The sequence below is a fragment of the Lacerta agilis genome, chromosome 6, assembly GCF_009819535.1.
Source record: "Lacerta agilis isolate rLacAgi1 chromosome 6, rLacAgi1.pri, whole genome shotgun sequence".
In the NCBI taxonomy this organism is placed as follows: Eukaryota; Metazoa; Chordata; class Lepidosauria; order Squamata; family Lacertidae; genus Lacerta; species Lacerta agilis.
Genome location: NC_046317.1, coordinates 40,034,913 through 40,049,696, shown reverse-complemented (window position 1 = coordinate 40,049,696; position 14,784 = coordinate 40,034,913). Strand labels below are relative to the sequence as shown.

Sequence of the window (14,784 nt, the reverse complement as noted above, 5' to 3'; positions counted from 1 at the left end):
CCCCAAGAAGGGAAGGGGTATGGATCTTCAGAGGTTGCAACAGAAGTGCTCCAAAGAGATTGTTTAGCAATTACTATTCTTTTTAACAACCCAATCACACAACAAAACAAATTAACTTCTAGCCCAAAGCACAGCAGAAGTCTCTAGAGAGTGAACAAGGACAATGTGACCCAATTACTACCAGCAGTCCTAGATGATATCCTAGTAATCAAGCAATATAGGCTTTTCTCTATTTCAGAGGCAGCTCCTTCCCCCAGCTGCCTCTCAAGCATCACATATACAACCCCAAATAGAAATGTCATTCTCCTTTCTACTGTGATAAGGCCACCAGAGATGCCACCAGTGACCCTGCCTTCCTAACTATTCTCAGAAAAGCCAGTGGGGTTCTCTGTCCTTGCCTTTACTTGTGAAGACCAAGCTCCGCGCCCCCCACCCTGCCCCACCATGGGCTGATTGCTCTAAAGCAGGGATGTGCAAGTCAAGCCACTCCAAAGGACCACCTTTTCACTTTTGTTAATTCAAGAGAGCTGAAGGGTGGCGTAATGGTTAGAGCTATGACCTGGGAGACCAGGGTTAGAATCCCCACTCAGCCATGAAGCTCACAATGACCTTGGGCTAGTAACCACCTCCCAGCCTAACCTGCTTCACTGGGTTGTTGTGAAGATAAAACAGGGATGAGAACAATGTGCACCATCTTGAGCTCCTTGGGAGAAAAGGTGGTATATAAATGTAGTAAGTAATAAGCTCATTTCTGTGTCTCTTACCCCCCCCCCCCCGGTGATTTCTTTTTAGCCTTGTTAACCCCCTTTAGCACATGCTTTCCCCTCCTGATCTCTCTGTACCCTTGTTTTTTCCTCTCTGCTTCTCATAACACCCATGAGATCGTCTCTTTGCAGCACCACAGATCTTGCTTTGTCCCAATCTCGTCTCAGTTATCCCACCCACTTCAAAAGCTGATAGGGCTTCTCTGCACCTTTATTTTATGCTCCGCGTCTACCCCGTCCTGATACTTACACTGCTGCTCACTTAACGCAATGCACAAGTCATCCATTCTCCCAATCTTTGCATATATTGTTGTTCAGTCATTCAGTCCTGTCCAACTCTTTGTGACCCCATGGACCAGAGCACGCCAGGTACCCCTATCCTCCACTGCCTCCCGCAGTTTGGCCAAACTCATGCCAGTCGCTTCGAGAACACTGTCCAACCATCTCATCCTCTGTTGTCCCCTTTTCCTTGTGCATATATTACATGGCAGCAAACTGAGGGTTTGCATCTGAATATACTTGACAGGGAACTGTCACCCTAGGGTCTAGAAATTAAGGAGGGAGAAAAGCCTTGATGTGTACTCACTGTATTTGGGTAATGGAATTCAAATTTCACAAATGCGTCCAAATCATTGGGTGCCACACCTGTGCAAAGAGAGAAATTTAGCTGAGCAAACAGCTGCAGAAACAAAAATAAAAATGGGCCAAATCTTATGAACACAAGACTGCTGATTGCGTGGCAATGTCCCTCCCTCCCCGTGGGAAATAATGACATGTGAGACGTAATATAGGTTTAATGGGCGGAAAGGCCACAACTTTATTGGTTATGGATGTTGAGCGGTATTGGCTTAGGCATTGGACCCTAACAGACTATATCCGACCCCAACCCGTGTGTTGGAAGTGCGGGAAGGGTTAACCACCAGGAAGGCGCCTAGTGATGCGTATCTACTGGAACTCCCCCTGTGATCACCATTAGGGGCGTGCCTTAGGCCCTAACCTCCCTAGACTTCGGACAGGGCCATGCCCACAGAATCCTTTAGTGGAATACCCTTCGAATGAGGGGCAGGTGATGGCGCTACCTCCCCTTCTCACCTCTATTGATGTTTTTCCAATGCCTAACCGCCAAACCAAAGTTGTGACAAGTTGCTACGAGGTAGGCGAAAAAACCGCCTTGGCTAGTCCAAGTGGAAAAAATCCTACCAGGCCCCTCGGCCAACCAACCGAAGTCCATAGCAAGGTCAAGAGCTAACCTAAAGGGCGGGTGAACCTATGCAGGAAAGAAGAGGCCTCTACTCAGAGATGTTTGCTCCTGATTGTGACCCAATTTCCTTGATAAAAACAAAATGTTCCTAACTACTGATTAACAGAGGTCAAGTTCCCAGCTCTGTCAGCTGCAGGGAAGATTGCAGAGCAGGAAGGAATCTTAAAAATTCATGTCAATGGTAGACTACCTGGTGGAGCTGGTAGATTTATTCCTCGGACAATGATAAGATGCATTTCTGTGCTACTGAGTTCAGAAAATATTCTACAAAGCAAACAAAAAGAAACAGCAGTTTACTCCAGCAATCTGGACATACTTCACATTGCAATACCTAACGTAGTGAACATGTAGAAATAGGAATCATGAAGAAATACACAGCATGCTTGCTTTCTGACAACTAATTGCAGGGTGAAAACATGGTTTGTTGTTAGTTTATGAACCACAAAGCCTTGCTTAACCATGGTTTGTTGGGTCACTGCAGCCCAGGCACTCTCCAAGCTACAGTGGCACAAGGCAAGAGTAGCTGGAAAACCAACCAACAAGCCTTGTCTGTTTGCCTATTGAACAAGCTACAACTGAGGCAACATCAAGATGCTTGATCTTGTAAGGTTCAGAAAGGTTTTGTAAAGCTCATCTATCTACAGAGATAAGACATTTGAAACCTTCCCATCTTTTGGCCATCCATACCTTACAATTTTAAAGGTTCTCTCTTCAAAGTGGTGGCTTGGGGGATCCAGCCCCTGGGCCTGTGCAAGCTGTAAGATGTCCAGATCTTTTTTACAAATCTGAGCCAGCTTCTCAAACCTGAAACACAACACAGAAATACAAACATAAAGTAAAAGTGAGAAAGATCAGGAAGCATACTGCCAGAGCCTTCTCTGGTTTCAATCATGTTATCAGTGGGTGGCTGCTAAACTCATGGAGGCAACTCCTACTCAAATGAGAGAATGGCTGGGCTTCACTTAAGGCAGAAATAGCTCCTTGCCAGAGGTCAATGGGAAAACTGTCTAGAAACTGATCAAGCCGGTGGGGCACCAGAGGGACTTAGCTTTCATTACTGATGGGATTTGGGAGCTACCTTCATCAAGCAAGCACAGGGAGCAGAACACCGGTTGCTCAACATGCAATTTCCTACTTGTTTGACATATGGAGACACCCACCATGTAGGCTGTAATTTTCCAGCTCACCCAACGTAGGGACATGCCATTGAACTTCCCCTCAAGTGAAAAAACCAAGTTACACTTTACATAGTTAAGAAGGGAGGAACAACTTTTTCCCCAGCCACAAAATGATTAGACCCAAGGCATAAAAGCAAAATTAATTCTGCCAAGTGGAATTTGTATTGCATCCAACTGAGATGTGCCTTCAAAACTAAACTCATAATAAACCTACCGTGAAGTTTCAGATACATTTCCCAGATGTGTGAACTGCTTCGAATACTGCAAACATTTCTATTAACAGAAAAAGGAAGTCAGACCACAAGCTACCTTCAAAAACTGATCTGAGAGAGCGGCTGGCCACGTTCAGACAATCAAATCTCTGCTTAATAAGCTGAAATAAACATAAGCAGCCACTTTGCTCTTCCTTTTGCAGGAACAGAGAAACAAGCCAGGAAGCTTTAAACTAAAGCTTTCCATATTGTCTGAACTAGCAACTATGGGAAATGGCTTCCAAATAAGACAGGTTATGGGAGCCAACTTTTAACCATGACTTGGAACCAGTTTCCATTATGGTTCAGTTGGCTTTGTGGCTGGTTCATGCACTCATGAGGAACAAAGTGGATGTGTGTGTAGCTGCCTGAAGCTTGTGAAAATCTCAGTTATTAAGCTGAGATTTGATTGTCCAAATAGGACCATTACTGGTCATACAGTTTACTCAAAGCACAAATGGCAAATTATACATTTCTAAAACATGCATACATTTTAAAACACAATACTAGTAAACCTCAGTTATCCATATAGTCTGAGATAAGCCGTAATTTAGGATATGAAGGAACAGAATTCAGAACTGTCAAAAATATTGGGGGGAAAGTAAACAACTGATCATGAAGTTTGTAGTGTAGCTGCTCCTTTCACAAAGCTGAGAGCAATCTCACAGCCTTTTGTAAAATATTATAGCAACTACATATAACTTAAATCTCTGAAGGCAGCATTTCTCAAAGCTTTTCATCTCTGTTCTACTTTTTGCTGCCTTCTGGGTGACCCAATCCAGCTCCAATGAAGCATTCCACAAGTGAGCATATAGTCAGCTGCATAAAATCTGCCGCTGGGTTATAGTATTAGTACCATAACTCACATATGTTAACACTGCCACTAGAACCTTTCTCTGACTTCCTCTTAAAAACATACACACAGGGGAACCTATAAAGAAAGCAGCAACTTTTTCTGAGCACCTTTATTTTCAAATCACTTTTGGATGATAGGGCAGTAGGCAGAGAGGTAAAGACTGTCCACTCTTGTGCTAAATCATAGTTTAATGATCTTTGTACAAGGGCAGAATTAAGCTTTGGGTTTACACTCCTCTGCTCCAACACAGCTGCAAAAAGGAAATCAGAAATATACTCTTAAAACTAGATAACATTCATCCAATAATCTGTTCATCCAATAATCTAACAACCAATCTGCACACACTCATTTGTTTAAACTATGGTTTGTTAAAAGTCAGAATCCTAAACCACTGTGTGATCCTAACATGTCAGAGCTTCAAGTTCAGATATAAGTTAGTTTAAAAGATGCTTCTGATTTTGCCCATGCGACTTGAGGGAAAGGAGAGGGTCACTGATGCCTGTGCATATATCACAAAAGAACAATAGTCTAGAGTTGTATGCAAAATAGGCCAGTTTAAAGTATAGAGAACATTCTACTTCCACTACAGGACCCTTAGCTATCGATAATGCTACAGGAGAGGAAGGAGTCACACACCTCATGCTGGTCTCTCAATAGCTTGATGAGCTGAACGTACACCTCTTCTGCTTTCTGAGAGAGTCTGACATCTTCATGGTGTATGATAATAAAGTCACCTTCATCATCTGTAGGTGGTGATGGCAGCTACACAGCAACACACAATACATGTCAGAGCTTCTCTGGTAAAATTGTGACAGAGAAAGGTGAGCACTGACATAGGGACACTCATTCAGAGCAAATAAAAAAGGGGTGGGGGAAGGATATCAGGAAAGGGTAGCAGGGTACTTTCAAGGTCCCTGCCATACTGAGCTAATATGCTGTTAAAGCACTCTTCCCCACCCAATCTAGTGTCCTCAACATGCTACAGACTACAACTCTCACCACTTGCCATCCAGCATGGTTTCTGGCTGAGGCTGATGGGAGTTGTAATCCAAACCCCTAGAGGACACCACATTGCAAACGCTGTGCTAATACAGCAGTTTTCTGAGACCTGCAGGAAACGACGAGGAATGACACATCCAACTGTCTTGAATTTCCAACAACACTGCAAGTATTATCAATATGAGAATGGAGACAGCCAACTAGTGACTGCAAGTTTACCACATTCCTCAAGTAAGGTGTTAAAAAATCTTGAAATGCCCTACCCTTCTGATCATTACCACAGCAGTGATTCAAGATACCAAACAAGAGAACAGAAGACCAAAGGATTCCAGGGCAAACATAAATAGTTGGCTACAGCTCATGCATATGAAAAAAATTGACCCACTACATCAGGTGTTCTCAACCTGGTCCCTACCGCCCACTAGTGGGCGTTTCAGGATTCTAGGTGGGAGGTAGGGGGTTCTACGGCACAAGCTGAATCCTCCTTCCATCAAGCACAGGTGGGTAGTAAGGAAATCTTACCATCAAGAAAGATGCATTAGTGGGCAGTAGGTATAAAAAGGTTGACTACCCTTGCACTACATTCATATATGTTAAGGGACAACCATAAACCCAGTCAGTTCTGTTCATCTTCCAAACTGGAGGCACCCAAAGTAACAAGGCAATATGTAAAAACAAAGTCTCATTTTTGTAACCTGCACATATGTATTTTTATATGTGTGAACATTGCAAAAATGTAAGGCCATGTAGGCAACATTGTGGCTAGAAAGTACAAAATGACAATTCAGAAGAGGCAATTTTGATGGCTGAGAATAAAACATACAAGCAAGCTCCCATTTACATGCGGGTTACGTTCCAAGGCACCACACGTTTAAGTGAAATTTTTATATAGTTAATATACATATGTACAAATACATGTGTGTGTGTGTGTGTGTGTGTGTGAGAGAGAGAGAGAGAGAGAGAGAGAGAGAGAGAGAAGGAGGGAGAGAGAGAGAGACTGGGTGCAACTGAACAAATTCAGAATTCTACAATTCAAGGAAGAGGAGGCAGAGTAACAGCCAGGATGAGAGTGCAGGCCTATGGTCGGGACCAACTGCAGAAAAGCTTACCTCTCTCTTAAAAGAATTACATGTTTTTCTGAAATAAAATCCACAAGAGCTGTGTTCAAAGGCAACAAAGGACATCAGACGACAGATAGTGGTGTGAACAGTGCTTCCTTCAAAGCAGACCTGATACGCTCTTAGGAATCTTTCTACTAACCTTCGAAATGTCGACCGGCTTGCCATTTTTTGCCCGCTCGATCTTCGGCTCCAAGCTCTTGGCTGTTCTTAGGAACGCCTTGGCTTGTTCCAGATCATTTCTCTTCTTTGCCTGGACTGCAGCCTTTAAGTACTGTTTCCTTCTACTCTCCAGGAATTCAAGGTGTTCTAAAGCTGCAAAGAAGCAAAACAACCAGGGTGTTGTCATTGTTTTGTTTAGTTTTTTTAAACACTTTTCAGATTTGAAGATATTTCAGGCTCGGTTCCAGACCACTGCAATAAAGTGAATACTGCAATAAACCGAGTCACGTAAACATTTTGGTTCCCCACTGCATATAAAAATTATGCTTGCACTATATATAGTCTATTAAGCCAGGCTCCCCCCTGGCTGCAGGGGCAGGAGGGGAAAAACCCACCTCCAACCCTAGCCAGCTCCACTCCTGTGGCCAGAAGGGGGAGGTGGTGGCAGCAGCGGCAGGGCTTCCTTCCCCTGGAAGTGACCAGACTGCTTGCAGCTGCACCCACGTCCCCGCAATGAGCAATATGTGAGAAGTGCAATAAAACAAAGCATGCCTGTGCTATTGGAGGAGAGAATCTATTTATCTATAAATTTATAAAATTTATAAACCACTTGATTGTTAAAAAAACACACACCCTCAAAGCAGTTTACAATGAGGATAAACAATAAAATTACCAGTAAAAACAAGTAATTTAAACATTAAAGGAATAAATTCAGCAGTAAACCCAAAAGATATTAAAACATACACCCACATTCTACACGTCTGGGTCAGCTCATCTAAACAAAAAAATGTTTTTAGCAGGTGTCATAAAAGCTACAGCGAAGCTGCCTGCCTGATGTCAATAGGCAGGGAGTTCCAATGTGTTGGTGATAAGATACTATCAGATTGATATCTTACAAATGTGAAATGGGCAATAGTTGTTGCTTGTAACAGTGCCAGATCTGCAGACTGAAGTTGAGTGGGCAATATAGGGGGGTAAAGTGTTCTTGCAGGTAAACTGGTCCCAAGTTATTAAGGGCTTGATATACTAATAGTAACACCTACAGAAAGCCATTTCCTGCTTAGCTGTATTCCCACTCTGCACACAAGGCTGTATGAGAGAAACAGAAGGTTTTCTCATCCCAGGGACGCACAGAATAGGCTGCTAATGGTGCAGATAGAAATGTGTGGCAGTGGCTTCTATTTATTTCCGCCCTCACACCATAGCTTCTCCTGTGCGCAATCTGCCCAGTCATCCAAAGCCACATCCATTAGATAAAGCCTTGCTTGCCAGCCTTTGACTCAGACGGAATACTTGAACTGTGTGTGGGAGCTCAACATTTGTGAGGAGTGGGGGAGGACATGAAAAAAGAGGGGCAGAAAGGACACTTATCAGGGAGACAAGAACTTTTCCAGAGGGCATGCACCAGCTCTTCCAGGCTCCTTAAAGTAAGAGGAAAAAACAGACCTAGCCTAGAGATAGTCCTGTTTTCTCAAATGCAAGCTTGCCATCTGCATCCAAGCTGTGCAAATATGTGGCATGTCTCCAAGGAACACTGTCAAGTGTGTGTCATTGAACTGCTTAGGAGAAAGACAAAACACTGACTAGCTTGAACTAGTGCAAGTAGCAGTGTCCAGGTAGTTATCTTGATTACAGCAGGGGATCTGTGCACATTTAAGTGAATAATGAGAGATTTGGGTCAGAATAGGAATCCGTATTTGTCACTCATTTGCTGTCCAGATTCTACATACCTTTCTATTCTACTGCAAGGGAGGGCTTGTTAACATCTTACGAACACTCCAAACACAGCATTTCACAGCTCAGAAAATGAAAAGCCAACAAGGGCTTTGTCCCAAAGGCTTCTTCTGTTAAGCCTCACAGAACGTATTTCTTGCGTACCATTTTTGTCTTGTTCTATCCTCTGCGTGAACAACTGTTTCCCCCTTTTCCTTCCTAACACCCTTTAAGTATCTAAAATACATCACTTCCTCAGTCTTACTTGATGTAAATGAAATAAATAAGACCCTCAGCCAGCCTTTTGAGTCCTTACCAACTGGAGAGATGTGCTCAGTGGATGCAGATTTCTCTGGGGCTGCTACAGTGGTGGGTTGAGAAATATCTTTCTCAGGAGAGGTTTCTTCTGGGATTACAGCAGATGGCACAGTTATTGGCTGAACAACTTGCACTGGTTTCTTAGGCAGCTGAGTGGGCTTCTTGGGAGCTGGAGCCTGTGTGGAAGGCTCACCCTAGTGGGATCAGAAAGGAATTGAATGCAATGAGCAGGAAATTCAGATATAGGGCCCAAGATGAGGACGGATACTAAACAAATGGATCCCATTACAGCAGCCATCTGCTGTGGTGCTGCAGAAGAGATACCTTTATTGTGCTAAAGGGATCAGAAAGTCATCTTAAGAGGCTGAGAAACTCCTTAATAACAGCATTGTAGTCATCCTCACTAGGCCGTCTTCAACAAAATGGGTTATAGAGTGATTCATCATCTGAAGTCCTAGTGCAGAGTGTGGCTTAACAGGAGATGAGCCACTACTAGGTACCCCAACACAAAGTTTGTGAGTTAACCAGTTCAGCAGTTAGCAGTAGGAAATTAAGGGGAATAAGCAGTTTTAACTACCAGAGCTTGAGTTGTGGCCAATGCTACTCAGAGTAGACCTGTTCAAAAGCATGAGCATGACTAACCTGATGGGTTAAAAGGAATTGAAGTGGTGATTGGAAATGTTTCAGTGTATGTAATTCTAGGTTAGTAGGATTAAAAAACAAAACAAAACCAGCAGCTTTTGAAATAGCTGGCTCTAACTTACATTTTAAAATGCTAAGAATATTCTTCTGCATCTGTAAGCAAACAGATTTTTAAGCAACACACCTCATCTTCCTCCTCCTCTTCTTTATCCTCTTCCTCCTCCATCTTAACCAGCCTGTTAGCATTTTCAAGGACGGCAGCAACTGTATTGTCGTCTGCAGGAGCCAGTCCAGGAATTGGAGGAAAACCTGAAAAGAAAAGGGAAGAAAAACCCAGAAGAAAGGCTTGAAAATAAATGAAGATGAATACAACACACATTTATGAGGAGAACTACAGATTTTAAAAGCTGAAATGACAATTATCATTATACTCAGAAGATACAAGTTCTGAGAGTATTGAGCATGAGCTCCAGCAGCTGCCCACAAAATAGATCACTGACACATTCAGGCCAAGGAGGAGGAAAAGTTTGGAAGCTTTCAATTTTAGTTAAATTGTTTGTGAACTGGGAGCTGTGTTTAACGCTAATTATGGCTAATTTTAACAAGCCAGCTCCTCAAACGGGTCATATGTTGCATGGTGCTGTTGCAACCCACCTTAGCTCAGGGGTCATGACCTGGTATTGGGTCCCAATCCACCAACTGAAAACCAGCGATCTAACTTGCAATTCAAGAGGCCCTCTGTGCTGCTATCGTGCATCGTCATGAAAGTTTACAGTCACAATAAGCAGTTTCATAGCACATTCTGTAGTGTTGTCATGGAGCCAACCCAGTCTCCTAACAAAGCAGAGTAGGAAGGAGTCTCCTGAAGCATTTTTGGCAAATGTGCTAGGAACAAAGCACTTACACAAGGGTATTTCACATTTCAACTCACAGCCCTGACAATGTTGCATACTTACCAGGGGGAACTGGTAGTTCACCAAAATTCACTTTCCTTCCTGCTTTATGGGCTCTTATGGCATCTTGGTATTGCTGTTAAGGATAAATTTTCGTTAGAGAACACAGCCATCTCACAGGTTGTGGGGGGTTGTGGGGAGGGGGAGATAAAAACATATTTGTCACTCGTTTATTGTGTTTCCCTTTATGCCATAAGGATTAGAAAACATTTTAAGAGCACTCCAAGCAGAACATTTTGTAGCTAGAAAATCGCAAACCTTCCTCCAGGTACTGCATCTGTTGCTGGGCTTGCAGTACACAGATGCAACAGCCCCTCCACATGGCTTTAAGAAAAGGACTGAAAGATTTATTCTTAGTAAATGTGATGAAAAGATGGTTAACATTATTCAGAGTGCAATTCTATATGTGTCTCCTCAGAAGTAAGTCTTTCTGAGTTTAATGCGGGCAAGTTTGATAATCACATTCTCAGAGTGTAATATGCAATATGTGATGCAGAAATTCACCAGCCAACGAGCTTGCATTCCACAAGTCTAACAATTATTATTTTTATTTATCAAATTTGTATACTGCCTGGTTATAGAGAAATGTTTTCGCCTGGCTCCCCAAGATATGTAATGAAGGCGCCAGACGAGCCTCCCTGGGGAAAACATTCCAAAAACAGGGAGTCACCACAGAAATGGCCCATTCTCATGTTGCCACCCTCCAGACCTCCTGTAGAGGGGTCTCAGATGATAACCGTAAGGTCCAGGTTGGTTAATATGGTGAGAGGCCTTTGGGTTATCGTGGTCCTGAGCAATTTAAGGCTTTATAGGTCAAAGTCAGCACTTTGAAATGGGCCAACGCAGTCAGGTCCGGATAGGTGTAATACACTCAAACAGGAGCAGATCCTCTCACTGCTGTTATATAATCAGTATCTTTTGTGATCCGATATATCACAGCAGAGGCTCACAACAAAATGATTACAACCAAGGGACTTTTGTGGTAGCACACACAGCTTCTTCTTCTTCTTTACCTTGGCTATCCTCTCGTGCATCCTGCTCTTCCGATCATCTCCACTTGCTTTGGCTTGAGCGGCTGCTGCTTTGTATTTCTCCAGCCTCTGCTGCAAAGCCTCCATCACAGTTTTTGGCTGAGGCAAGGGACCTTTAAAAGCATCCAAAGAAAGCATCATATGAGCTCAGCCACAATATAGGCACCTGCTTCTTGCACTTTCACCTAAGGGAGGAAAACGTCTCGTCTTCCAGGTGTCGCTGGACCACAACTCCTACTATCCTTTAACACTCACCACACTGGTTGGAGCTGGAGCCCAACACCTTCTGGAGGGTCAGTGGTTCCCCCATCTGTGCTTTAACCCATTTTATCCTTTTCCCATTGAAACAAACAGATGCAACAGTATTAAAAAAACAAAATGGAAAAATGCTTCTGGTGTTTGTGTCTCTCAAAGAAAGACACATTTTATTCTTTTCTGGAAGGTGTATGTTGCAATATATGGAAAGACAGACTTATATATGCATATATGTATGTGTGTGTGTGTGCTCTCTCTCTCACACACATACACACAATACAAAAAGAAAACAGTACAAATATCTGCATACTTAAGACTATATATATATATGTATATAATTGGAATATTTCAAACAAGAAACTATGGTTCATCCATTTAAGACCATTCCCTGCCTTTTCCATATGTATAACCTATCAAAAAGTTGTAACCTAGATATATATGTATATATTACCATAAAGTGTTACCTGCTTACTTATTAAAAATTAACCATTTACTCATTTGATTTTATACTTATTCAAAAATTAGAATTGGAAATCACCATTAATTTTTTTTTAAATTTACCATTAAATTTCACCCAAGCATATGACTGATGCAGTATCTACCAAAAGCATATATAGACAAATATTGTTTCATGTTCTGTCACTCCAATAAGCGATGGATAAGCTTCATTTTTCAATGGAAGTATTGCTGCTCTGTCTAGCTTGCCTAATTAATATCTGTTACCTAATTTGTTACCTGAACCTAATAAATATTTGTTAATTTAACTATTGAAGTGAAATGCCAAATTTTAAGTAACCAGTCGTCCAATCTAGGTATTTCTGAGTTTCTCCAATTCTGCGCTACAATTTCACAGGCTGCACTTATGTAGATTAGAAACGCTGGTCGTACCTATTATATTGTACTATGATCTGAGTTTCTAACCTATATAATACACCTCACAAGAGAGAGGCTTTGCTTTAAAACATATCTTATCCGAAGCTTTATTACCTTGACTGTCTGGTGCTGTCACAGGAAGGGTGGTTTCCACAGCTACAGATGGTGCCTGTTTTGAGGGAAGCTGTATCATTTCTGGACTTTCAAGGTCTGAAAAGGTGGGTGTCAAGGGAAAAGAATTTAATACAGTTTATAAAAGGCACGGAAGCGTGGAGATACAAATTCTTCACTACAGTTGCAACATAATTCAACAAGAGCCAAAGAAAATTTGGTACTGTAAAGAGAAGCTGTTTTTTCCAATGGGAACAAATGTCGCTCTAAGTCTGGGGTTGCCAGCATGCCACCCATAGGCACAATGGCACCGCTGAATACTTTTCCCAGCGCCCACAAAACCTCTAGAACCCTCCACCCATCACTGCCATCATCATGTGGTGGCGAGGGTGGTTACCTTACCCTCTCTTGAAAAGTACAAAGTGATGTAGGAGGAAATTTGAAGAGAAGTTGCCCCTACTGCTTCTTTCAGTTCTATGTGCTTTTCAAGGCTCAGATTAGCACCTGAAGCAGCTGAACAGAAAGCAGAGCAACTGAGAGGAAAGGAGAAGTATAGGTGAGTAACCTGGGAGACTAGGGAGAAAAGAATTAAGCTGCTAGGCAAGAGAAAATGGGGTGCCACAGGAGAGAGAAGGGAAGAGGGAGGAAAGGAATGGCATGCCAGAGAGACAAAGGGAGTGTGGAGTGAGAGAGGGGAATATAGAGAGGGGGGGGGGGGAGAGAGAGAGAGAGAGAGAGAGAGAGAGTAAGCCTGACACACTGGATCCCGTAAAATGGAACCTCTTGAAATTGCATGTCACATCTGTGTCTCCATTAACTGAAGCATAAAAAATGTTGCTTTTCAGTGTTGTTGTGGCACAAAAGCTTTGACCCCAGGTATGGTTTCTAATGGGGCCTCATACTTTTTAACATGAATTCCTTCAAAACCACCACCAAATCAAAGATCACCTCTGTATTCACAGAAGGATTCTGTGATTTGTTAGCGGTTTTATTGTCACCCTATTTGAGAATTTCGGAAATCCACAAGGATCTGTGTCTTGCATCAATGTTTTTGCAGTGCTGGCTTGCACTGTGGTTGTGATCTAAGAACACCAATACCTAACTTACATATTTGTTAGCTGTCCAAGCAGTTCCAATTCTCAGTAAATAGGGACAACCACTCAACAAATTTTATGTAATTAATTCTAAATCCTAGAAATCCCAAACAAAATCAGTTTAAAATTCAGTTTACATAACAGCACGGGCATGAAATTGATGTAATGGTTTATAAGTAATTGCAAACAGATAAAAATAGGTGGAGTCACATAACACTAAAACAGCACTGTACATAGCAAATGCATTCTCTCAGGTGCAAGATTTGGACCTTGGACTGCTCAGAAACACAATATCCCTTCAGCAGACGCTTAACCTTAAGCAGAGACATGCAGGGGACAAATGAAGATGCATTCACTGAAGAAGAAAAAACCACACAAAGAGACATCAGTGGAAACAGAGCATAGGATACTTCAATTTCAGAAGCCAAAATATGGAGCATACCTGGTTTTGAGAAATAAAACAAATGACTGCAAAGTTACTTAAGACAGGAAAAAAATCAGCATGCAATACACTATATAAGATATGGTTCACTTGCTTCTTTATAATGATCTGGAAGCGAAAGCAGTATGCCATTAGAAAACTGAAACTATGAAAGTCTGATGGTTTCACAACATCACAGATCCTTCGCGGGGTTTTTACCACAGGATATCTGAAGTCAGTGTGGTAAACCTTGATCTTTTATCTGCAATTCAGTGTATTCTAGTTACTGGAAAGATCATTTATCTCCTTTGCTCTTACCTTGTGGTGCTGGAGGCATATCCCTGAGGTCTACTGGCTGCCCACTGTCCAGTGCTTCCAGAACCAGGCTGAACTTCTGCAACAAAAATGCAAAGCCACAGGGTCTTTATGACATTGATCTCAACTCAGTTCACAGAATGGTGCTTTGACCACAGAACTAGCACACATATACAGCATCCCAGATATCTACACTCATTGAAATTACTATATTTATTATTATTATTATTATTATTATTATTATTATTATTATTATTATTATTATTATTTGTATACCACCATTCATCCCAAGATCACAGGGTGGTTCACAACATAAAAATACAAAATAAGAACCCAAAACATGTAATAAGAACAAGAACAAACCAACAACCTCCCACAAACACATTTAAAAAGACATAGATTGTTTAAACAGACATAGAATGTTAACCAGCCAAAGGCCTGGTTATAGAGAAATGTTTTCATCTGGTAC

The 14,784-nt window shown here is 42.0% G+C and overlaps 1 protein-coding gene across 2 annotated transcripts in view; it reads right to left on the bottom strand.

Moving 5' to 3' along the window:
- The window catches only part of CC2D1B (coiled-coil and C2 domain containing 1B), a 40,421-nt gene that overhangs the window by 7,243 nt on the left and 18,394 nt on the right, over window positions 1–14,784 (bottom strand). For both annotated transcript variants that reach the window (XM_033152139.1, XM_033152140.1), the window contains exons 9-20: window positions 14,319–14,394; window positions 12,489–12,584; window positions 11,229–11,359; window positions 10,219–10,291; window positions 9,447–9,571; window positions 8,619–8,814; window positions 6,570–6,742; window positions 4,947–5,072; window positions 3,418–3,476; window positions 2,713–2,829; window positions 2,216–2,289; window positions 1,351–1,409 (exon numbers count right to left, since the gene is read on the bottom strand). In XM_033152139.1, coding sequence (XP_033008030.1) covers window positions 1,351–1,409; window positions 2,216–2,289; window positions 2,713–2,829; window positions 3,418–3,476; window positions 4,947–5,072; window positions 6,570–6,742; window positions 8,619–8,814; window positions 9,447–9,571; window positions 10,219–10,291; window positions 11,229–11,359; window positions 12,489–12,584; window positions 14,319–14,394 — 1,305 coding nt within the window. The remainder of the gene's footprint in view (window positions 1–1,350; window positions 1,410–2,215; window positions 2,290–2,712; window positions 2,830–3,417; window positions 3,477–4,946; window positions 5,073–6,569; window positions 6,743–8,618; window positions 8,815–9,446; window positions 9,572–10,218; window positions 10,292–11,228; window positions 11,360–12,488; window positions 12,585–14,318; window positions 14,395–14,784) is intronic.